Source organism: Bos taurus, chromosome 18 (assembly GCF_002263795.3).
Source record: "Bos taurus isolate L1 Dominette 01449 registration number 42190680 breed Hereford chromosome 18, ARS-UCD2.0, whole genome shotgun sequence".
In the NCBI taxonomy this organism is placed as follows: domain Eukaryota; kingdom Metazoa; phylum Chordata; class Mammalia; order Artiodactyla; family Bovidae; genus Bos; species Bos taurus.
Window position 1 is genome coordinate 52,062,091 of NC_037345.1, and position 26,196 is coordinate 52,088,286.

Genomic DNA, 26,196 nt, shown 5'->3' on the forward strand with positions numbered 1-26,196 from the left:
AATCTAGGTGGAAGGCAAACAGACCTTCATTATACCATTGTACCATTCATGTAAATGTGAACTTTTTCAAATACTTGAGGAAAACTTTGCCAGGTCAACACCTCTCTTTTGGCTACCCAACTGAAACCTCTAATTTCCATGAATTGTAGAGAATGTGAATTGTCTGTCACCTGTATCCCAGAAATTACTGTAAGAAAATTTCTTCAAGCCATTTTGTAATTTCCCAACAGCTATATACTCAACATTCAGCAAAGGCATAGGGTTTCTTCCCGTTATTCATATTCAGGGGGATGAGCTCTGAATAAAAAAATTTCCTGTTTAATACATTCTATGGGATTTTGTGCAAAATCAATGCTCTGACGTGAAATATGGATGAGTGATGATAGAAAGATTTTTAAAATGCTCATAGGGTCTTCCTTCCATGTGAATTTATAACAATACTAGTAATTATCATTAAAGAATAATTATTAATAGTAAGCAAATACTCTGAGCCAGACACCCTTCCAAGCATTTATATTTATGTTTAATAATCTTTAGCATGACATAGTTAGGTGGTAGAAAAGTGATAATATTAAAGGATGTGCCAAGGCTAAAGGCTGACTTTCATTACATTAAGAGTTTCTCGCCAATGTGAAATCTTTGATGTTGAGTAAGTTGAGAGCAACGAGTAAAGGCTTTCCCGCATTCCGTACATTTATGTGGCTTCACGCCAGTATGAATTCTCTGATGCTGAATAAGTCGCTCGCTACGATTAAAGGCCTTACCATATTCCTTACATTCATAAGGTTTTTTCACCAGTATGAATTCTCTTATGTTGAGAAAGACCTGATATAGAACGGAAGGCCTTTTTACATTCTTTACATATATATGGTTTCAAGCCAGTATGGACCGCCTGATGATAATTTAGTTTAGAATTAAGTCTAAAGGTTTTTCCACATTCCTTACATTCATAAGGTTTCTCCCCAGTATGAATTGACTCATGCATTTTAAGGTTCCCGACACGATTGAAGGCTTTCCCACAGTGTTTACATTCATATGGTTTCAAGTCACTGTGAATGATCTGATGTTTAATAAGGTAAGAATGGAGCTTAAAAGTCTTCCCACATTCTTTACATTCATGGGGCTTCTCACCAGTATGAATTCTCTGATGTTGTGTAAATTGATAAACTCTACAGAAGGCCTTCCCACATTCCTTACAATCATAGTGTTTCTCACCACTACGAATCCTTTTATGTCTAAGAAGGCTTGAGGCCCTACTAAAGGCCTTTCCACATTCCTTACATTCATGAGGCTTTTCACCAGTATGACTTCTCTGATGTTCAGTAAGTAGATAGCTGTAAACAAAGGCCTTTCCACACTGTTTACATTTATATGGTTTCTCACCAGAATGAATTTTCTTGTGTTGATAGAGACTTGAATGATGACCAAAGGCCTTTCCACATTCCTTACAGATATAAGGTTTCACACCATGATGAATTTTCTGATGGAGACACATGTGTCGGTAGAACCTAAAAGTTTCCCCACATTCCTTACATTTGTAGGGTTTCAAACCAACATGAATGTTCTGATGTTTAGTAAGGTGAGAATGACGTCTAAAGGCCTTTCCACATTGTTTACATTTGTAGGGTTTCACACCAGTATGAATTATCTGATGTTGAATAAGCTGTGAATACAATCTAAAGGCTTTCTCACATCCATTACATTCATAGGACTTCAAATCAGTGTGACTTTTTTTATGTCTAATAAAATGCTGGAGAACTGGGAAGGCCTTTCCACATTCTCTACATTCATAGGGTCTCACACCACTGTGGTCTCTCAGATTTTCAGTAAGATGTGAATATTTCCTAAAGCCCTTCCTACATTCCTTACATTCACATGACTTCTCTTTAGTGTGAATTCTCTGATGCAGAGGAAGAGATATATGTTTTTGGAATATCATTTGACTAAAATGTTCCACTTGAGATGCCTGTTGTCCTTCAAATTGATTTCTGCTCTGTGAGTCATTTCTGAAAATAAACCCCATGAGGTTGAAGGTTTTACTTTTCATTATCTCCCAATGGTATGAATTTACTTCAAAACTGCTTTTTTCTGAAGATAATTTGTTGTTCTCAGTTGTGAAATCAAAGTCTGAAAGAAAACAAGAAAATGAACAAATGCTATTTTTCCAGTACAGGGGGAAATATAGTAAGAATAATGATAAAATTGACAAGTAAATCCATTAGAAGTAAAAGGCCATAAAATTCTAAATTACTGTGATAAAGTTTTTTAAAGGCGCAATGGACTCTGAAAGTTCATATGAGAATGTAACATTTGTGAGTAGGCAAAGAGAAAAATCAGTAGTTCTCAATTAGTTGTGGATCAGAATTATCACAGGAATTTCTTACATATACTACCCTCCCCCCTTTTTATTTTATTCTTTATTTATTATAAAGAATAGCTTTATTGCTTTGCCAGGCAAAAGGAGCTACAGTGGGCTAAAACCCTCAAGACTACCAACCTGGAGGAGGCAGTGAGAAGTTTTATAGAAGGCATGATCAGCTTGTGGATATACTGCTGCTGAGTCACTTCAGTCGTGTCCGATTCTGTGCGATCCCATAGACGGCAGCCCATCAGGCCCCCCCGTCCCTGGGATTCTCCAGGCAAGAACATTGGAGTGGGTTGCCATTTCCTTCTCCAATGCATGAAAGTGAAAATTGAAAGTGAAGTCGCTCAGTCGTGTCCGACCCTCAGCGACCCCATGGACTGCAGCCTTCCAGGCTGCTCCATCCATGGGATTTTCCAGGCAAGAGTACTGGAGTGGGGTGCCATTGCCTTCTCCATGTGGATATACTACCCTTTAGATATCCACTGAGACTGAGTGAATCAAAATCTATGAGTAGGTCTTGATCAACTACATTTTAATGTTTTCTGTCAGATGGTTTTTCCAGTAGTCATGTATGGGTATGAATTAGACTTTAAAGAAGGTAGAACTCCAAATAATTGATGCTTTCAAATTGTGATGCTGGAGAAGACTCTTTTGAGAGTCCCTTGGACTGCAAGGAGATCAAACCAGTCAATCCTAAAGGAAATTAACCCTGACTATTGATTGGAAGGACTGATTCTGAAGCTGAAGCTCCAATACTTGGGCCACCTGATGTGAAGATCTGACTCATTTGAAAAGACCCTGATGCTGGGAAAGGTTGAGGGCAGGGGAAGAGGGCAGCAGAGGATGAGATGGTTAGATAGCATCATTGACTCAATGGACATGAGCAAACTCCAGGAGATAGTGGAGGACAGAGGAGCCTGCTGTGCTGCAGTCCATGGGGTCACAAAGAGTCAGACATGACTTAGTGACTAAACAACAACACAACCAGATGGATCTCTCTGTAATTTTTCCAAAGGTCTGTCTTTATCTTAGGATGAAACCCAAATATATAACCACGAATGGAGGTCTGTCTTTATCTTAGGATGAAACCCAAGCATATAACCACGAATAAGAAGACTCTGTCTTATTTCTACAAATTAATTTCAAGCCCTTGACATCTTTGTTCCCCTATATCTGACCACATTGCTTCTTTTCAGCTACAAGAACATATTGTGATGTTTCCCATTGCCTGTGGCTTCACATGAATGCTCTACCTTTCAGGAATCCTCTTAGGTAGCTTCTATAAATGACTACCTCCAGGTGTGGCAGGTTAGAAATCACTTCCTCAGAAAGGCTGGCCCTGCTAAATGTAAGTATATTCATATCCCTTATTCTATATCCCAACACCTAATTCTGTCTTCATGATGCTTTTCTCTAGTACATATTGCCTCATTTATTTTACTTCTTATTTTCATACTCTAAAACTCACATATGCATTCAAAATTTTTTCTAACTACTACTGAAAAACAAGTTGTATCATAAGGTATTACATAATTAACTGTAGAATAAAATACTGAATTAAAAAAAGGTAACGGATGAAAATCACAGTAAGTAAGGATTAAAGTCAAGGTCACTGGAGAAGGCAGCTGAGTAAAATTAATGATCTAGTTTATGAAAATTATGTGGCAATCACCAACTATCTCTCTCTGACTCTTAATCTCTCACATCTTATTGCTTCAGTGGGTGCGTGCATGCTAAGTTGCTTCATTCGTGTCTGATTCTTTGTGACTCTATGGACTGTAGCCTGCCAGACTCCTCTGTCCATGGTATTTTCCAGACAAGAATACTAGAGTGGGTTGCCATGCCTTGCTCCAGGGGCTCTTCCTGATCTAGGGATCGAACCCATGTGTCTTATGTCTCCTGCATTTGCAAGCAAGTTCTTTGCCACTAGTGCCACCTGGGAAGCCCTTTATTGACTCAGAACTGTGAGAAAAGTTCTCAAAAGATCTAACTTAAGTATAATTAGAATCCCAGAAGAGAGGAGAGAATGATCTATTTTTTCTAAAAACTGAACAAAGACACTTCTGACTGCTGCTGCTGCTAAGTCACTTCAGTCGTGTCCAACTCTGTGCGACCCCATAGACGGCAGCCCACCAGGCTCCGCCGTCCCTGGGATTCTCCAGGCAAGAACACTGGAGTGGGTTGCCATTTCCTTCTCCAATGCATGAAAGTGAAAAGTGAAAGTGAAGTCGCTCAGCCGTGTCCGACCCTCAGCGACCCCATGGACTGCAGCCAACCAGGCTCTTCCGTCCATGGGATTTTCCAGGCAAGAGTACTGGAGTGGGGTGCCATTGCTTTCTCCAACACTTCTGACTAAAACCTATCAAATCCCTGAAAGCCAACATTTCCACTGCTATAAAATTTTAAATAATACTCAAAAAGTTAATGAGCTTGATTCACCCTACCAATGTAAAAAATTACAAAGGCTCATTTGTAGTAAAGAGAAAACCAGACTCTTTGCTACCTGTTCTCCATACAGGTGAATTAGCAACTAAAATAGAATATTTATAGATATTCTGAACATATACATAATATGAAATTTGCCTTCTTTGCCAGCAGTTATGCAGAAAAATCCCAGGATTCAATCCTTTGGTCATTTAGAAAAGGAAGCAACTACAGGATGGATCAGAAGGAGGTAGGATGGTAAATGAAGGAAAGGGGAGATGTAGGTGCTGAATGGAGGAGCCCATTTCCATCTAACAACGCCCAAAATAGTCCTTTGAGAATATGGAGCAGAAATTTTGTGAGTGTATTGACACAGAGCATAAAATATACAGTAAAGAAAGTGGATATTCCAGACAGCAGATTCTACATTATTCCAGGCAGATGTCCTTACCCAGTGATACCAAGTTAGTATAAGTCTCCAACATCACATCTCTGTACAAATTCTTCTGATCTGAATTTAGGCATTCCCACTCCTCCTGAGAGAAGTCTATGGACACATCACTGAATGTAAGAGGCATCTGAAATGACAGATCCATGTATTATCTGTAAAAGTGGAAAAAAAATTCAAGATGAAATATTGAGTTGCAGCAGGGGGTGATATATCATAAAAACAAGTAAGCTGAAGTTAAAGATCATGACATAGTTAGATGAAAAGAAATAAATTAGTGTATCTGAAGTACAGTGCCTCAGTTCAGTTGCTCAGTCATGTCTGACTCTTTGTGACCCCATGGACTGCAGCACGCCAGACTTCTCTGTCCATCACCAACTCCCAGAGCTTGCTCAAACTCATGTCAATCGAGTCGGTGATGCCATCCAACCATCTCATCCTCTGTTGTCCCCTTCTCCTCCTGCCTTCCATCTTTCCCAGCATCAGGTCTTTTCCATTGAGTCAGTTCTTTGCATCAGATGGCCAAAGTATTGGAGCTTCAGCTTCAGCATCAATCCTCCCAATATTCAGGAGTGATTTCCTTTGGGATTGACTGGTTGGATGTCCTTGCAGTCCAAGGGACTCTCAAGAGTCTTCTCCAACACCATAGTTCAAAAGTGTTCAGCTTTCTTTATGGTCCAACTCTCACATCCATACATGACTACTGGAAAAACCATAGCCTTGACTAGACGGACCTTTGTCGACAAAGTAATGTCTCTGCTTTTTAATATGCTATCTAGGTTGGTCATAACTTTCCTTCCAAGGAATAAGTGTCTTTTATTTTATGGCTGCAGTCACCATATGCAATGATTTTGGAGCCCAAGAAAATAAAGTCTCTCACTATTTCCATTGTTTCCCCATCTATTTGCCATGAAGTGATGAAACTGAATGCCATGGTCTTAGTTTTTTTTTTTTTTTTAATTTATTTATTTATTTTAATTTGAGGCTAATTACTTTACAATATTGTGGTGGTTTTCGCCATACATTGCAGCCATGAGTGTACATGTGTCCCCCATCCTGAACCACCCTCCCACCTCCCTCCCCACCCCATCCCTCAGGGTTGTCCCAGTGCACTGGCTTTGAGTGCCCTGTTTCATGCATCGAACTTGGACTGGTGATGATCTTAGTTTTTTGAATGTTGAGTTTTAAGCCAGCTTTTTCACTCTCCTCTTTCACTTTCATCAAGAGGCTCTTCAGTTCTTCTTTGCTTTCTGCCATAAGGGTGGTGTCATCTGCATATCTGAGGTTATTGATATTTCTCCCAGCAGTCTTGATTCTAGCTTGTGCTTCATCCAGCCTGGCATTTTGCATGATGTACTCTGCATAGAAGTTAAATAAGCAGGGTAAAAATATACAGCCTTGACTCACTCCTTCCCCAATTTGGAACCAGTCTGTTGTTCCATGTCTGGTACTACCTGTTGCTTCTTGACCTGCATACAGATTTCTCAAGAGGCAGGTCAAGTGGTCTGGTATTCCCATCTCTTTAAGAATTTTCCACAGTTTGTTGTGACCCACACAGTCAAAGGCTTTGGTATAGTCAATAAAGCAGAAATCGATGTTTTTCCGGAACTCTTGCTTTTTTGATGATGCAACAGATGTTCGCAACTTGATTTCATGTTCCTCTGCCTTTTCTAAAACCAGCTTGAACATTTGGAAGTTCACGGTTCACGTATTGCTGAAGCCTGGGTTGGAGAATTTTGAGCATTACTTTGCTAGCATGTGAGATGAGTGCAATTATGCGGTAGTTTGAGCATTCTTTGGCATTGCCTTTCTTTGGGATTGGAATGAAAACTGACATTTTCCAGTTCTGTAGCCACTGCTGAGTTTTCCAAAACCATCAATCTCTATTTCACTTTTAAATAGAGATCAATAACTAAATTTAAACAACTTTCCAGATATACCAATGTTTATAGCTAGTAAGATAACATATAATTTATACTATAGCCCAAATTATTATGCTGAAACTTGGGGATTCTTTCTTTTAATGTTTTATTTTTTATTTTTTGGCTGTGCCGTCCAGCATATGGGATCTTAGTTCCCCGACCAGGGATGGAAGCCCTGCCCCCTGCAGTGAAGCACGGAGTCTTAACCGCTGGATCAGCAGGGAAGAATCAACGTGGGGATTCTTGACTAAAAAAGAATCCAAACAATTTTATCTAATTGGAGAAGGGCATCCATTATTGTCAAGACACAAGCATATTATATGTCAGATTATATCATAAGTATTTCCCTTATTCTGACAAATTTACACTTTCATAAACATCAGGTTTTTCATAGACATCAGGTTTAATCTTTCTTAAAGTGTTAGGTTATTAATAATAACATATATACTATTATAGTATTTCGGCTGGACAAAAATCCTGACCTCTTCCTCAAAGTTTAGTATTATCCAGCGGATGTGGTTCCCAGTGATCTTCCTTTTTACAATCTCTTATTGAACTTCTGGTTCTTGAGTTAGAACACACTAATATAGAATGATCCAGAATAATACTGAATCACTCAAGACCAGCAATTTCTCTTCCACCACATAATGGACCTCAGAACCCTATTCATTTCTCAGTGATTCCTTAGCCAGAACCCCACCTCTCTCTCTTTCTAGGAAGGGACCAACTCCATTTCAACCCAAACCTAAAAGCTTTTCAAAGCTGAAGTCTCATCCCACACTGAGACTGAGACCATTCATAACCAAATTCACCCTTTGTTGTTGTTCAGTCCCTAAGTTTTGTCTGACTCTGTGACCCCCATGTACTACAGCATGTCAGGCTTCCCTGTCCTTCACTATCTCCTGGAGTTTTGTTCAAATTCATGTCTATTGAATCAGTGATGCCATCCAACCATCTCATCCTCTGTTGGCCCCTTCTCCTACTGCCCTCAACCTCTCTCCCTTATCTACCTGGGAAACAGTGGAGAAAGTTCTCCCTCTTCTGGTCAAAGAGGACCACTATTTTTATATAATTAAACTACAAGCCCAATAAGGGAAGCTCCAATATTTCCTTCAAGGTACTCTACCCCTTCACTGCTCCAACACTGCCCCTAAGAGAAGACTGAACATATAAGATACATAAATTATTTGATGAAAAACTGAAAAACCAGTTCAAAAAAAGGGAGCAAACAGAGAGGACACAATCATTCTCTGTAAAGGGAAAAAGTGAAAATTGGCTTAGAGATACAGCTTCCCTAAGAAGAAGATTTGGGGCTAAAGAATGAAAATATTACCTGAATTAAAAACTATATTTCAGGAAGGAAATAGAGACATCCACTTACTAGGGCCATGATTTTAGAATTGCCAATCATTCTCAGAAGCTGAGTCCAGAGAAGCCAGAGCTGAGGGAGGAAAAAGAAGCTTCGAGACCCAGCGTAGCTCAGAACTCCAAAAATTAAGATATGAGAGCCTTTCTTTTTTCTTCTTTATTCCTGCTTCCCATTGTCCTTGCCACTCTTCCCCTTCCCAAACACATAAACACATGTCAGGGAATATGAGTAGGAGTCCAGACAATTCCGGCTTCCCTGATAGCTCAGGTGGTAAAGAATTGGCCTGCAATGCAGGAGATGGGTTCAATCCTGGGTTGGGAAGATCTCCTGGGGAAGGAAATGGCAACCCACTCAGTAGTCTTGCTTGGGAAACCCCAGGGACAGAGGAGCCTGGCAGTCTACAGTCCATGGGATCACAAAGAGTTGAACACAACTGAGTGACTAACTCACACACACACACACACCCCCCCCAGACAAATCCAACCACCCTTTCTTATGCCTAGGAAACAAGCCACACAAGTGTGGATACACAGCAGGGGCTCTCTGAGGCAAAGCCAGTTCCAGACACACCTCTCTGGCCTATTTCTAATTCTGATCACACCACATGTACCCAGCCTGGGTTGTCCAGTCACAATGAGTGGATCCTCCCCAATCCAGCCCTACCTGCCAGGGTTGAGACCAGGCCATACAACAAAAACTTCAATAAGCTCATGGCCTCCCAGTGGATCTGGACTCTGCTACACAAAAGGCAGAAAACAGTAGAGACCAATCTGAAAAACGTAACTACTCTAAAACTGCCTGCCCATATGAAGCCTGAACTTGACTCTCAAGGTCCCCTGGGGTGACCAACCTGGGTTTTTCCCATCAGGATCCACTTTGCTTTCTGACATGAATTATTTCCTGTGCTCCCCCACATCCCCTGCTCCCAACCCACCCAGTACCCACAAGAGAGAGGTGAATTTATGCTCACTATAGCTGTATAGCAACACATAGATTTTTGCAACCTTCTATGTGATAGCTGCTCTATACACATTAACTTTTAATCCTAAAATGTAATTATTAACTCAGTTCAACAGATGGGGAAATAGAAGCTCAAAGAAGTAAAGATATCTCCCCATATAATAAGCAGTAAGTAGAAGTGATGTGTTTTGAAGCACATTTCTATAATTTGTGTGTGTGTGTGTAATAAAGTTTTATTAAAGTATAAAGGAGACAGAGAAAGCTTCTGACATAGGCATCAGAAGGGGGCAGAAAGAGTACCCCCCTGGCTAGTCTTCAGCTGGATGTTATATAGTCACTGCTGCTGCTAAGTCGCTTCAGTCGTGTCCGACTCTGTGCGACCCCATAGACTGCAGCCCACCAGGCTCCCCCGTCCCTGGGATTCTCCAAGCAAGAACACTGGAGTGGGTTGCCATTTCCTTCTCCAACATTTCTATAATTATAAACTCAACTTTAACTGTTGTCTCTGACACCCAGTTTTTTTTTGTTGTTGTTGTTCCATTGTATGAAATCTGAGCACAGGTAATTAAGATATCACCTGCCAAAAGACCTATTAAAGATGTTTTAAATAAAGAGTACCATTTCGCAGGTATTCTACTGTCAGATTTTAAAAATTAATGATGCACCATGTATTAATAAGGCTGTAGGAAAACAAGAACCTTATGCTCATGCTGTCCTTTAGACCTATGAAAACCTACTGAAGTTGAGACTTGTACAAAAAAAATATGCATAAGAATAATTTAATGATAGAAAGCCATTTCAGAGTCTTCATCAAAAAAATAACAGTAAAACGTGCCTAGAAATGTATAAAGGAATATGATGACAGACACTAGTTAAAATGAAAAAAAAAAAAAAAGCTGGAGAAAAGTCTAAAGGTACTTAGATGGGTAATTAATTAAATAAAATGTATTCATTTATATAATGGAAATGAAGTAAGGGAATTCCCTGGTGGTCCAGCAGTTAAAAATCCACCTTCCAATGCAGGGAACACAGGTTCAATCCCTGGTAAGGAAACTACGACCCCACATGCTGCAGGGCAACTAACCCCTTGCACCGCAACTAGAGAGACTTGTGCCACTCTGAAGATCCAGCATAGCCAAAATTAAAAAAAGAAAATGAAGTAGATATTTAAAATGGGCCGATCACTGGTTCTCAATTGGGGGTGATCCTGCTCCTCAGGGCACACGTGGCAATGTCTGGAGACATACTAGGTTGTCAAAATGTGTGGAGGGAGGCTACTATCTAGTGGGTAGAGACTAGGGATGCTACTAAACACCCTACAACACACAGGAAAGCCCCCCACAATAAAGAATTTTCTAGTCAAAAATATCAACAGTGCTAAGGCTGAGAAACCCTGACTGTAGGCTTATTAAAGGAAGATAACATAATTCAGAGTGTCAATAATATGTTATTCACAATGCCAGTCTATGATAAAACTTAATGAAAATGCAAAGAAACAGGAAAATGTTACTGATAATCAAGAAAGAAAAGTCTCAATAGAAATAAACCCAAAGATAATCCAGTCAGTGGAGCTAACAGACAGGATTTGAAGATATTATGATGAACATGCTAAAGAAAAGAGAGGAAAAGATGAAAAATATGGAATGCAAAATGGAGCATATCAATAGAGGTTAAGACTCTTAAAACAAGAATCACATGGATATTTTATACTTATAAAAATATATTCAGTTCAGTTCAGTTGCTCAGTCGTGTCCGACTCTTTGCGACCCCATGAAATCACAGCACGCCAGGCCTCCCTGTCCATCACCAACTCCCGGAATTCACTCAAACTCATGTCCATCGAGTCGGTGATGCCATCCAGCCATCTCATCCTTTGTTGTCCCCTTCTCCTTCTGCCCCCAATTCCTCCCAGAATCAGGGTCTTTTCCAGTGAGTCAACTCTTCGCATGAGGTGGCCAAAATATTGGAGTTTCAGCTTCAGCATCAGTCCTTCCAATGAATACCCAGGACTGATCTCCTTTAGGATGGACTGATTGGACCTCCTTGCAGTCCAAGGGACTCTCAAGTCTTCTCCAACATCATAGTTCAAAAGCATCAATTCTTCGGCACTCAGCTTTCTTCACAGTCCAACTTTCACATCCATATGTGACCACTGGAAAAACTATAGCCTTGACTAGACAGACCTTTGTTGGCAAAGTAATGTCTCTGCTTTTCAATATGCTGTCCAGGTTGGTCATAACTTTCCTTCCAAGGAGTAAGCGTCTTTTAATTTCATGGCTGCAATCACCATCTGCAGTGATTTTGGAGCCCCAAAAAATAAAGTCTGACACTGTTTCCACTGTTTCCCCATCTATTTCCCATGAAGTGATGGGACCAGATGCCATGATCTTCGTTTTCTGAATGTGGAGCTTTAAGTCAACTTTTTCACTCTCCTCTTTCACCTTCGTCAAGAGGCTTTTTAGTTCCTCTTCACTTTCTGCCATAAGGGTGGTGTCATCTGCACATCTGAGGTTATTGATATTTCTCCTGGCAATCTTGATTCCAGCTTGTGTTTCTTCCAGCCCAGCGTTTCTCATGATGTACTCTGTATATAAGTTAAATAAGCAGGGTGAATATACAGCCTTGACGTACTCCTTTTCCTATTTGGAACCAGTCTGTTGGCCCATGTCCAGTTCTAACTGTTGCTTCCTGACCTGCATACAAATTTCTCAAGAGGCAGGTCAGATGGTCTGGTATTCCCATCTCTTTCAGAATTTCCCACAGTTTATTGTGATCCACACAGTCAAAGGCTTTGGCATAGTCAATAAAGCAGAAATAGATGTTTTTCTGGAACTCTCTTGCTTTTTCGATGATCCAGCAGATGTTGACAATTTGATCTCTGGTTCCTCTGCCTTTTCTAAAACCAGCTTAAACATCTGGAAGTTCACGATTCACGTATTGCTGAAGCCTGGCTTGGAGAATTTTGAGTATTACTTTACTAGGGTGTGAGATGGGTGCAATTGTGCAGTAGTTTGAGCATTCTTTGGTATTGCCTTTCTTTGGGATTGGAATGAAAACTGACCTTTTCCAGTCCTGTGGCCACTGCTAAGTTTTCCAAATTTGCTGGCATATTGAGTGCAGCACTTTCACAGCATCACCTTTCAGGATTTGAAATAGCTCCACTGGAATTCCATTACCTCCACTAACTTTGTTGGTTGTGATGCTTTCTAAGGCCCACTTGACTTCATTCCAGGATGAATGGCTCTAGATGAGTGATCACACCATCGTGATTATCTGGGTTATGAAGCTCTTTTTTTGTATAGTTCTTCTGTGTATTCTTGCCAGCTCTTCTTAATATCTTCTGCTTCTGTTAGGTCCATACCATTTCTGTCCTTAATTGAGCCCATCTTTGCATGAAATGTTCTCTTGGTATCTCTAATTTTCTTGAAGAGATCTCTAGTTTTTCCCATTCTGTTATTTTCCTCTATTTCTTTGCATTGATCACTGAGGAAGGCTTTCTTATCTCTCCTTGCTATTCTTTGGAACTCTCCATTCAGATGCTTATATCTGTCATTTTCTCCTTTGCTTTTCGCTTCTCTTCCTTTCACAGCTATTTGTAAGGCCTCCTCAGACAGCCATTTTGCTTTTTTGCATTTCTTTTGCATGGGGATGGTCTTGATCCCTGTCTCCTGTACAATGTCACGAACCTCATTCCATAGTTCATCAGGCACTCTGTCTATTAGATCTAGTCCCTTAAATCTATTTCTCACTTCCACTGTATAATCATAAGGGATTTGATTTAGGTCATACCTGAATGGTCTAGTGGTTTTCCCCACTTTCTTCAATTTAAATCTGAATTTGGCAATAAGGAGTTCATGATCTGAGCCACAGTCAGCTCCCGGTCTTGTTTTTGCTGACTGTATAGAGCTTCTCCATCTTTGGCTGCAAATAATATAATCAATCTGATTTCAGTGTTGACAATCTGGTGATGTCCATGTGTAGAGTCTTCTCTTGTGTTGTTGGAAGAAGGTGTTTGCTATGACCAGTGGGTTCTCTTGGCAAAACTCTATTAGCCTTTGCCCTGCTTCATTCCGTATTCCAAGGCCAAATTTGCCTGTTACTCCAGGTGTTTCTTGACCTCCTACTTTTGCATTCCAGTCCCCTATAATGAAAAGGACTTGTAGGTCTTCATGGAACTGTTCAACTTCAGCTTCTTCAGCGTTACTGGTTGGGGCATAGGCTTGGATTACCGTGATATTGAATGGTTTGCCCTGGAAATGAACAGAGATCATTCTGTCGTTTTTGAGCTTGCATCCAAGTACTGCATTTTGGACTCTTTTGTTGACCATGATGGCTACTCCATTTCTTCCAAAATATATTACTGAAAATTAAAACTGTACAGGATGATTTAACAGCAGAAAACTGTTTTAATTAACATAAAGTTAAATTAACAATAATCTTATACTGAGAGAAAAAAAGAACAGAGCTGAACGTAAGAGAAATACAAGAAACTGCCAAAATGTAGAAATGAACATCTAAAACAAAATAGAACAGAAAATTTATTTGAAGAAATAATGGACAAAATGTGCAACTGTCATGAAATATCTTGATATATAAATGAAAAAGCTCAGCAAACCTAACCAGTTGAAATAATGGAATCCATACCTAGGCACATCTTGGCCAAATTGTTAAGAAACAAAGCTGAAACACATATATTAAAGGTATGTAGTTTAAAAAAAAAAGACATCTGTTATAAATAAACAAGAAAAACAGTCCATATCTCAAGAGAATCTTTAGCAGCCTGAAAAATGGAACCATGTGTTTAAAAAGTGCTAAAAGGAAAAACCCTGAGAACTCTGACTCTTATACCCAGAGAAGATATCGTTCAGAAAGAAAGGTGAAATAATGATTTTTTTTTTTTTAACAAAGTGAAGTTGCTCAGTCGTGTCCGACTCTTTGTGACCCCATGGACTGTAGCCTACCAGGTTCCTCCGTCCAAGGGATTTTCCAAGCAAAAATACTGGAGTGGGTTGCCCTTTCCTTCTCCAGGAGATCTTCCTGACCCAGGGATTGAACCCAGGTCTCCTGCATTGTAGGCAGATGCTTTACCATCTGAGCCACCAGCGAAGTCAGCTGAGAGAATTTCGTATCAACAGACCCATAATACAAGAAATACTAAAGAACAGAAGTCAGGCAAAAGGAAAATAATCCTAGATGGAAGCATGAATGTGCAAAAAACCTAGGAAATATTTCAAGCTAAATGATAATGAAAGTATGGCATAACAAAGCTTGTGAGACACAATCACACCAATGCTTACAAAGACATTTTTAGGACTTCCCTGGTGGCCCACTGGATGGGAATCTGCTTACCAAAGCAGAGGACACGGTTTTGATCCCTGGTCTGGGAAGGCTCCACATGCCACCGGGCAACTGAGCCCGTGCACCACAACTACTGAACCTGTGCTCTAGACCCACAAGCTGCAACCACTGAGCCCATGTGTCTAGATCCTGTGCTCTGCAACAAGGGAAGCCACTGCAATGAGAAGCCCTGACTTGTTGCAACTGGAGAAAGCCCACTCAAAACAATGAAGACCCAGGGCAGCCAAAAGAATAAGTAAGTAAATTATAAAAAACAAAACAATAAAAAACCGAAAGATATTTTTAGCTTTAAATGTGTATTTTTGTTTTTGTTTTGTATTCACAAATGCTGCAGATAAATACCATTCATTATCTCATCACCATTGATAATTGCTAGGTGTACTGAAGTCATAGCAAATCAATTGGTAGTGAAATTATTATGAAAATACTTTGTCAAATTACTGCAATGCCAAGTAAATCCATAATTTATTTTCTCCCATAGATATCATGAGCATTTATAATGACTGCCCACTTATGTTTTCCCTTTCTTTTTACCCTTCTTTGATCCCCTTCACCTAAACATAAACATATGTTTTATAAAGTAGAATGGTTAAAAAACAATGATCTATCTCTGGAAGCTAGAAAAGGAAAAACAAATTAAGTCTACAGAACGTAAAACATACTAAAAGAAACAAATGGCATAAAAAAAACCCAGACATATAACAGAGAAAAATCAATAAAGCCAAAAGCTATTTCATTGAAAAGATAAGATTAATAAACCTCTTGGTATACTGTCAAGAAAAACATTGCCCATATCAGGAATATAAAAGGAGATATCACTACATATATTATAGACATTATTTTGATAAGAGATACATTGATAACATAACTTTATGAACTCTATGACAATAAACTTGAAAATGTAGATGCAATTTAAAAATTTCTTGAAAACACAATTTATTAAAACTGATATAAAAAAACTGATATAAAAAATGGAAAATCTGAATATAGATTTATTAAAGAAATTAAATCTGTATTAAGGACCTTCCCATAAAATGTCAGGCCCAGAGGCTTCAGTGGCAAATTCTCCAAACACTTAAGGAATTAAAAATGCCAACCAAACTATCTTTTCTAGAAAACAAACCCCCAAAATGGACCACATCATGAGGTCCATAATTATGACATCAAAACCTGACAAGGACATTATAGGAAAGGAAAACTACAGTATATCTCTCTCATGAATGTAGATGCAAGACTATTAAATAAACTATTAGCAAGAGGCCACTGATATGTATGAGCAAGAGATTTATTCTAGAAATGCAAAGTCACTTAATTTTCAAAAAGCAATCAATGTAATCTTCCAACTTTAAATAAGACAGAGTTACCCTGGTGGATCAGTGGTAAAGAATCCATCCACCTGCCAATACAGAAGGCACAGGTTCCATCCCTGATACAGGAAGATCCCACATGTTGTGAAGCAGGTAAGCCAGTGTGCCACAACTATTGAGCTTGAGCTCTAGAGCCTGGAAGCCAAAACTACTGAGCCCCAGTGCCCTAGAGCCCTGTGAAAGTGAAAGTCACTCAGTCAAGTCCGACTCTTTATTGACCCCATGAACTTCTCTAGGCCAGAATACTGAAGTGGGTAGCCTTTCCCTTCTCCAGGGGATTGTCCCAACCCAGGGATTGAACCCAGGTCTCCTGCATTGTGGGCAGATTCTTTATCAGCCGAGCCACAAGGGAAGCCCAAGAACACTGAAGTGGATAGCCTATCCCTTCTCCAGGGAATCTCCTGACCCAGGAATCTCCCGACCCAGGAATTGAAACGACCCAGGAAATCGAACCAGGGACTCCTGCATTGCAGGCAGATTCTTACCAACTGAGTTATCAGGGAACTCTGTGCTCCATGACAAGAGAAGCCACTACAATGAAAAGCCCGTGCACCACAACAAAGAGTAGCCCCCACTTGCAGCAACTAGAGAAAAGCCCATGCAGCCCGTGAAGACCTAGCATAGCCAAAAATAAAAATACATAAAATTATTTTAAAAAATAATAAAGGAGAAAAACTATTCAATGATTTCATTAAATGCAGAAAAACCATTTATAATATTCAACATCAGTTCATGATAAAAATCCTTCAAACTAGGAATGGAAGTGAACTTCTTTAATTTGATAAAAGGGATCTGGCAGAATAAAACTGGGAGGTGAAATATGGACCACTGCCCTGAGCTCAGGAACAAGGCAGGGTGTCCACTTTTACCACTTCCATTTAACTTTCTACTAGAAGACCTCTCTAATACCATACGAGAAAAAGTGAGATGAAAGGTATGAAGATTGGAAGGAAAGAGGTACAGCCAGTTTTATTTGCAGATAACATCATTTTGTACATAGAAAAAAATTTTTTCAATTCTATAAACTATTAATACATGAATATTAGGAAGTTTGTTAAATAAAAGGTCACAGTATAAAACAATTATATTAAAACAAAGTTATTGAAAATGAAATTTAAAAAATCTGAACAGTATAAAAAATAAGAAAAATATGAAACACTTTGAAATGAACCTAACAAAAGAAGTGTTTTCAACTTATAGACCAAAAGCAAAACATTAAGAAAAGAAAGAAGAATTAAATAAATGGAAACTTATTTCATGTTTATGAACTGGAAGAATCAATTTTAAGATGACCAATTTTCTCTAAATTGATCTATTGATTCAATGTATTCCTAAACAATATTAGGAGCTTTTTTGTAGAACATTAATAAAACTCATTCTAAATTTATATGGAAATGGCTCTGATGGTAAAGAATCCGCCTACAATGCGGGAAACCTGGTTTGATCACTAGGTTGGAAAGATCCCCTGGAGGAGGACATGGCAACCCACTCCAGTATTCTTGCCTGGAGAATCCCCATGGACAGAGGAGCCTGGTGGGCTGCAGTCCATGGGGTCGCAAAGAGGTGGACATGACTGAGCGACTAAGCACAGCACACAGCTAAGAATCCAGAACAGTCAGGGCAAGTTTGAAGAACAAAGTTGTTGAATGTATATTACCAGTCATCAAGACATATGTATTATGTAATTACTGTAATTAAAACAGTGGGACTGATACAGGATTTACAAAAAGACCAACAGAACAGAGTCCAGAAAGAGACTTGCACATATATAGCCACTTTTTTTTTTTAAACAATAAAAGTCTAACTGCAAATTAGAACAGAAAGGAAAGTCTTTTCAACAAATGGTACCAAAGCAATTGGCTAGCTGTATGGAAAAAATGGTTTTAACCCTGATCCTACCACACACACATATAAATTCAAGATGGATCATATGCCTAAATGTGAAAACTAAAGCTATAAAGTTTCTGGAAGAAGAAACAGGAAAATATCTCCATGATCTTGGGATAGCCAAAATTTTCCTCTTTTTTTTTCTGGTTTAATTTTTATTTCTACTTATTGTAGACTTAGAGAAAATTTGCAAGAGTAGTACAGAGGGTTTCCTGTATATCCCTCAACTTACTGTTGACATCTTAGGATTATCAAAACTATGAAATTAACACTGGTATAGTAGATACTATCAATGGCATATCTTATTCAAATATCACCAGTTTCCCTCCATTAATGTCCTTTTTCTTTTCCAGGATCCTATACATGATCCCACATTGCATTTGGCTATTATTTCTTCCCACCCCACAATATTTATTTATTTGGCTGCAATGGGTCTTAGTTGTGGCATGTGGGATCTTTAGTTGTGGTATGCTAACACTTAGTTGTGGCATGTGGGATCTAGTTCCCTAACTCGGAATCGAACCTGGGCCTCCTGTATTGGGAACAGAGTCTTAGCAACTGGACCATCAGGGAAGTTCCAGACTGTTTGTTATTTCTCCTCAGTCTCTTCCAGTCTACCCAGTCTTTCCTGTGGTAGTGGTTTTCAATTGCTGCCATAACAAATTAACCATAAATATATCTTAACACAACACACATTTATTATCTCATGGTGTTTTGTGGACTTGGAGTCTGGACACAGTTTCACTGGGTGCTCTCCTCAGGCTGGTCTTGAGGTTACAAACGGGTGTCAGCTGGGCTGTGTTCTCATTCAGAGGCTCAACTGGGGAAGAATTCAATTCCAAGTTTATTCAGATTGTTGGCAGAATTCATATCCTTGTGGCTAGATGAATGATGGCCTCAATTTTTTTATGGCTGTCAGCTGGAGGACACCCTCAGGTCCTAGAAGCTGCCTGCCATTTCTTGCAACAGGAAATTCTCCAACATTGCCACTTACTTCATCAAGCCCACAAGGCAAGTCTCTAGCTCCAGTCTGCTACAATGGAGTCTTAAATGATAAAATGGAACCATAGTAGTGACATCCCATCACTTTTTCCACAAAAACTAACATGATCACAGGACTGATGTTAGGCACAGGTTAAATAATTTAGAGACAGAAGGGCCTGGGGACCCTGACAAGGGTGATTAATCTGCATGGCCCTATGACTTACAGATATGTTACTATCAGACAGTATATTTCATCCCCAGGGAAAGAAGGATCATATGCCTTTAAAATTAAAGTGTATTTTACCAATGAGAAAACACAAACTCACTTTAACTTAAACTTTTAGTTTAACAAAAATTCTTTCCTCTCTCAGGATCCTATTTTTTAGAGACATGCAGCACTAAGAAAAGAGAAAATGAACATGAGACATCAGCATTTTCTTGGAGAGCACACTCATTTACAAAACTCGCCCCCCCACCCCCCCTCATCCAGTTCACCATAAACAACCAGATGGGAATAGGAAGGAGGCTAGAACAGCGTTGACCTTTCCCAGTGTGTGAGAGGCTGGGGTAACTGATGTCTAGGGTGGAATCTGTGGAATTGACAGCAGGCTTCTGGGGCCAGAGTTTTGGAAATGCTGTGGCAGTGAAACATAGCTGGCCCCTCGAAACTTTCAAAGGGGACCCTCCCAGGAGGAAACCCACTCCTAGACGTCATTGTTGCCGTTGCTGTTGAGTCGCTTCAGTCGTGTCTGACTCTGTGCGACCCCATAGACGGCAGCCCACCAGGCTCCGCCGTCCCTGGGATTCTCCAGCCAAGAACACTGGAGTGGGTTGCCATTTCCTTCTCCAATACATGAAAGTGAAAAGTGAAAGTGAAGTCGCTCAGCCGTGTCCGACCCTCAGCGATCCCATGGACTGCAGCCTACCAGACTCCTCCGTCCATGGGATTTTCCAGGCAAGAGTACTGGAGTGGGGTGCCATTACCTTCTCCAGGACGTCATTGCTGCTGCTGCTAAGTCGCTTCAGTCGTATCCGACTCTGTGCGACCCCATAGACAGCAGCCCACCGGGCTCCCCCATCCCTGGGATTCTCCAGGCAAGAACACTGGAGTGGGTTGCCATTTCCTTCTCCAGTGCAGGAAAGTGAAAAGTGAAAGGGAAATCGATCAGTCCTGTCCGACTCTTAGCGGCCTCATGGACTGCAGCCTACCAGGCTCCTCCGTCCATGGGACTTTCCAGGCAATAGTACTGGAGTGGGTTGCCATTAGGTCTTCCCAAAAGCCTGTTTGGGGCCGTATTCAGCTTCAGAAAATCTCATCTCGTGATCCAATCTGTGTCTTCTTGCTGGGATCCTCCATTCTTCCATTCTAACGCTAAGATTCTGGCTTCCCTCCTTTATCTGCCACAGACCCCATGCGGCTGTGAGGGGAGAGATACGAGGAATCGGCAGAGACAAAAGCCAAGAGTTCCAGTGACAATCCACACAGCCACACAACTGCTGCTCATCCAAAAGCCACGCATCATTGAAATAAGCACCATCACCCAATTAAATAATGACACACAAACATACACTTCATGGAGACACGTCTACACATACGAGTTTCTCAATAGGTACATAAATCTCTGCTGCTGTCGCAGACACGAGCCTTACATTCGAGGACCGACACGTCTTATCCGTGCCCGGAGCGTCCCAGCCTTGAGGGCCCGTCACCAGACGGCTACCGAAATAGACTATGGAAGCGTGTTCCGTTTTGGGGATCTGCTTAACACGTAGGGACTCCGCCACCGGAAGAGCACCCAGGGCTCGAGGCTGATGCGAGCCCGGTGGCTTCTGGGAAATGCAGTCCATCCGGAACATTTCTGGCTCTGAGAGAGCTCGGCGATCCGAATTCGCAGATGCCAGGACTGTGTCAGCGCGCGGTGGAGAACGGCTAGACCCCTCTGAAGGAAGATGGTAGCTGGTGAGGTTAGCATACACGGAAAAAGCGAGTGGAATCTGTGTCCAGTCTGTAGAAGGCGGGTGGGATCCTGGGAACTTCAGAGCCCCAAACCTGCAGCAGGAGGAGACGGCGGGCTCTTGTGTACGGTGGTTTCTTGGGTGTGAGCTCTGAGGATTGGGACTTCAGTCTTTTGACCCCCATCCCTACCCCCATTCCCGCTTAGGTAGCATCAGCATCCCGAGTAGCGCCAGAAGCACACCTGGCATTAAGTGTGCATTTGTTTTTAAAGAAAGAACCCCTGGGGTTGTGTGTTTGCGTTTTCATTCTCTGTGTTTCTGTGGGACCTCAATGTGTGTCTGTAACCATGTATGGCGGCTTCCCTTGTGGCTCAGCAGTAAAGAATCCGCCAGTCAATGCAGAAGATGGGGGTTCTATCCCTGGGTAGGAAAGATCCCCTGAAGAAGGAAATGGCAACCTGCTTCAGTTTTCTTGCCAGGGACATCCCATGGACAGAGAATCCTGGCAGGCTACAGTCCTTGAGGACAAAGAGTCAGACACGACTTAGCGACTAAACAACCACTATGTATGGGATTGTTTTTCTGTTTGGTTTGTTTCCTAGAGTGTAAATATGAAGATGGTTTGTTTCAGATTTTGAGATATTATAAAACTTGTTAAGCACACTTCCTTCCCACTCCTCCATCCCCACCCTGAAATTCCTCCTGCCCAGTATCTTGCGTTTCTTTCCGTTAAGGGCTACTTCTGGCTGACTTTTGCCAGAGACATACGCTAGCAGGGCCAACTCATCCATTAGACATAGTATGCAAAACGTCTAGAGCCCACAATACTCTTTGTTGTTAGGGTTTAGTTGCTTTTTCCGACTCTTTGTGACGCCATGAACTGCAGCACCTCAGGCTTCCCCGTCCTTCACTATCGCCCAGAGTTTGTTCAAATTCATGTCCACTGAGTCCGTGATGCCACCCAACCATCTCATCCTCTGTCGCCCCCTTCTCCTGCCCTCAATCTTTCCCAACATCAGTGTCTTTTCCAATGAGGCGGCTCTTCACATCAAAATATTGGAACTTCAGCATCAGTCTTTCCAGTGAATACTCAGGGTTGATTTTAGGGGCCTACCAATAAGTCTTTTAAAATCAGAAATAAACATTAATTTTTGGTCAAAGGAAATGTTTAATTCAAAGAAACTCAACTTATTATTATTACTATACCTAAAGAATCACAAAATACTGTTATTTTTATTTTCTATTTATTGTTGAAGGGCCCCACAGAAGTTCTAATACAGCCCCGCATCTTACCCAAATCAAATCAGATTTCAATTCTGCCTTATTCTTCTTCAGTTCTTCAGTGGGACTTGTGAAAACAGCACTGTACCTGCTGACCTTAGGTGAAACTGCAGTAAACTCTGACCTTCCCTCATGTGAGTCTTCCATGATCCCAGGATGAAGTGGATATTTCCTTCTCCAGCTGTCTGGGCACCTTGAAAATGAAGTTTGAACACATATTTTGGTCTCCTAATAAAACTTCCCTTCCCAGACTCTTTGTAAATAAGCATTAAAAAGTTTGAGTGCTTTTGTGACTGTGTGTGGAATTATATAATATAATGCACATTTTGAGGCCTGTGAGATTATGGCTTTAGTTATGAGATTGTGTGTTTTTATCTGTGAGTATGACTTAAAATGTATGTGATACCTTTAAAGACATGCTTTTATTATGTGGGCATTTTACGGATATTGTGAACGGATTACTTAAAATAGGCTTATTAAGTGTGAACAGGCTTATTAAGTGAGAAACTACATGAGATGGAAATGTGTGATTCTGATTTTATGAATATAGAACCCTGTGATATTATGACTGTATATCTTGGTGAGTGACGATAAGCTGCTTTTACTCTTCTCAACAATGAATGAGAGGAATGTTGCACCTTTATGGAACAATAACTTTAAGATTTGGGTTAAAGGATTTGCTATTTATTTGGCAAATCATTTGGATATTTTATGCTCTATTACTTAGCCTTAAAAAGAAAAAATTCCGACACATGCTATAACGCGGATGTATCTAGAGAACGTTGTACTAAGTGAAACAAGCCCATCACAAAAAGATGAATACAAGAAAAGAAAACTGCAGACTAATATCTCTGAAAAACATAGATGGAAAACTTCTCAACAAAATATCAACAAATTGAACTCAACAGAATATTAAAAGGATCATATACTAGGACCAGGGTTTCCCTGGTGGCTCAGTGGTAAAGAATATGACGGCCAATGCAGGAGACATGGGTTTGATCCCTGGGTTGGGAAGATCCCTTGGAGAAAGAAATGGCTACCCACTCCAGTATTCTTGCCCAGGAAATCCCAGGGATAGAGGAGCCTGGCAGGCTACAGGCCATGGGGTCACAAAAGAGTCAGACATGACTTAGCGACTAAACAACACTAGGACCAAGTGGGATTTATCCCTCCTATACAAGGATGATTCAACATATGCAATATGTACCACGTTACATCACTTTAACAAGATGAAAGATAAAAATCATAGGACCATCTCAATAGATACAGAAAAAGCATTTGACAGTACAACATCCTTTGATGATAAAAACTCTCAACAAATTGGTATAGATGGAACATGCTACTGCTGCTGCTAAGTCGCTTCAGTCGTGTCCGACTCTGTGCGACCCCATAGACGGCAGCCCACCAGGCTCCCCGGTCCCTGGGACTCTCCAGGCAAGAACGCTGGAGTGGGTTGCCATTTCCTTCTCCAAAGCATGAAAGTGAAAAGTGAAAGGGAAGTCACTCAGTCATGTCCGACTCTTGGGGACCCCATGGACTACAGCCCATCAGGCTCCTCCATCCATGGGATTTTCCAAGCAAGAGTACTGGAGTGGGGTGCCATTGCCTTCTCCTAGATGGAACATAACTCAATGTAATAGAAGCCATATACAGTGAACTCAGAGCTAACGTCATATTCAGTGGTGAAAGGTTGAAAGCTTTTCCTTTACAAACAGAAAACAAAGGTGCCCACTCTCACCACTTCTATTCCACAGAGTACTGGAAGTCCTAGCTGAGCAATCAAAATATAAAGAAATTAAAAGGCATCCAAGTCAGAAAGGAAGAAATAAAATTGCCTTTGCAGATACAAACAAAAGAGATATATAAATAAATATATATTTTCTAAACACTATACATCAAAACTGTTAGAACTCATTAGTGCCTTCTGTCAAGTTGAATAATACAAAATTAACATACAAAAACCAGTTGCTATTTTTATACAGTAACAATATATGTAAAATAATTCCATTCACAGTATCACTAAAGACAATAAAAATACTTAGGAATAAATTTAAATAAGGAGATGAAAGACCTGTATACCAAAAATGATAAGACTTTGATGGAAGAAATTGAAGACACAAATAAGCAGAAAAATATGCTGTGTACTTGGATCAGAAGGATTAATATCATTAAAATGTCCCTACTACCCAAAAGCCGTCTATAGACTCAGTGCAATTTGTATCAAAATTCCAATGGCATATTTCACAGAAATAGAAAAAAAATTCTAAAATTTTGTATGGAGCCACAAAAACCTGTAATAGCCAAAGCAATCAGAAGAAAGAAGAACAAAGCCAGAGACATCCCACTTCCTAATTCCAAACTCTACTACAAAGATGGGCTTCCCAGTAGCTCAGGTGGTAAAGAATCTGCCTCCAATACAGGAGACCCAGTTCCAATTCCTGGGTTGGGAAGATCCCCTGGAGAAGGGAATGGCTACCCACTCCAGTATTCTTGCCTGAAAAATTCCACGGACAGAGGAACCTGGCAGGCTGCAGTCCATGGGATCACAAAGAGTTGGACATGACTGAGCAACTAACATAGCAATTTTACTTCTGCTTGTATATTCAAAATAAATGAAAATAGTTATTTGAAGAGGTACGTGCACTCCCATGTTTCTTTCAGCATTATTCACAATAGGGAAACAACCTAAGTGTTGAAGTTGTGGCATATATACAATGGAATTTATTCAGCCATAAGAAGGAAAAGAAACAGACCCATTTGCAAAGCAAAGGTGAGTATTATGCTAAAGTGAGATTAAATCAGACAGAGAGATACTGTTTATTATCACTTGTATGTGGAATCTTAAAAAAGGCGAATTCATAAATACAGAGTAGAATGATAGCTATTCCAGGTTAGGGGGCTGGGTGTGAATGGGATACTGTTTTTTAAGGGTACAAATTTGGACTAGGAGATACGTCCTGGAGAGCTAATGGACAGCATAGTGATATAATCAATAATACTGTATTGTAAACTTCAAAGTTTCTAAGGGACTAGACCCTAATTGTTCTGAAACCAAAAAAGTCATGAAAACTAGTTGAGGTGATAGAAGTGTTAGCTGACACTAAGATGATAATCATATTGCAATACATTAATGCATCAAATCAACATATGTTGTACCTTAAAATTACACGTCAATTAACCGGTTAAAAAGGAAAAAGAATTACATGGTGTGATTTCTTAATTGGAAGATGAATAACTTTTTCGAAATACAAGTAATATTTCAATTTCCTAACGATGTAAGAAAACCAAAGCAAAAGCGGAGCATTTTTCTGCTTCTGTTTCACATCCCATTCAATGGTCGCATCTCGTTTTCTTGGCCAAGGTTGAATACAGGGCCAGGTAGTAAAGAAGATGGTTCATTATAGCTCAGTTCAGTTCAGTTCAGTCGCTCAGTCGTGTCTGATTCTTTGCGACCCCATGAATCGCAGCATGCCAGGCCACCCTGTTGGTCACCATCTCCCGGAGTTCACTCAAACACGTCCATCAAGTCGGTGATGCCATCCAGCCATCTCATCCTCTGTCGTCCCCTTCTCCTCCTGCCTCCATTCCTTCCCAGCATCAGAGTCTTTTCCAATGAGTCAACTCTTCACATGAGGTGGCCAAAGTACTGGAGTTTGAGCTTTAGCATCAGTCCTTCCAAAGAACACCCAGGGCTGATCTCCTTTAGAATGGACTGGTTCTCAAGAGTCTTCTCCAACACCACAGTTCAAAAGCCATCAATTCTTCGGCGCTCAGCTTTCTTCACAGTCCAACTCTCACATCCATACATGACCACTGGAAAAACCATAGCCTTGACTAGATGGACCTTTGTTGGCAAAGTAATGTCTCTGCTTTTC

The 26,196-nt window shown here is 40.4% G+C and overlaps 1 protein-coding gene and 1 long non-coding RNA gene across 2 annotated transcripts; one reads left to right on the forward strand and one right to left on the reverse strand.

The window, feature by feature from the left end:
- Window positions 1-507: 507 nt before the first annotated feature.
- ZNF404 (zinc finger protein 404) lies at window positions 508-20,844 on the reverse strand. Its single transcript, NM_001104965.1, is given in 3 exon segments — window positions 508-2,127; window positions 5,241-5,392; window positions 20,735-20,844. Coding segments are annotated over 2 exon segments (1,494 nt in total). The 5' UTR covers window positions 5,386-5,392; window positions 20,735-20,844; the 3' UTR covers window positions 508-778.
- Window positions 20,845-20,925: 81 nt separating this feature from the next.
- Window positions 20,926-22,614, forward strand: LOC101903309 (uncharacterized). Its single transcript, XR_238442.5, has 2 exons — window positions 20,926-21,049; window positions 22,376-22,614. It is a non-coding gene; the product is annotated as an uncharacterized lncRNA (long non-coding RNA).
- Window positions 22,615-26,196: the final 3,582 nt, after the last annotated feature.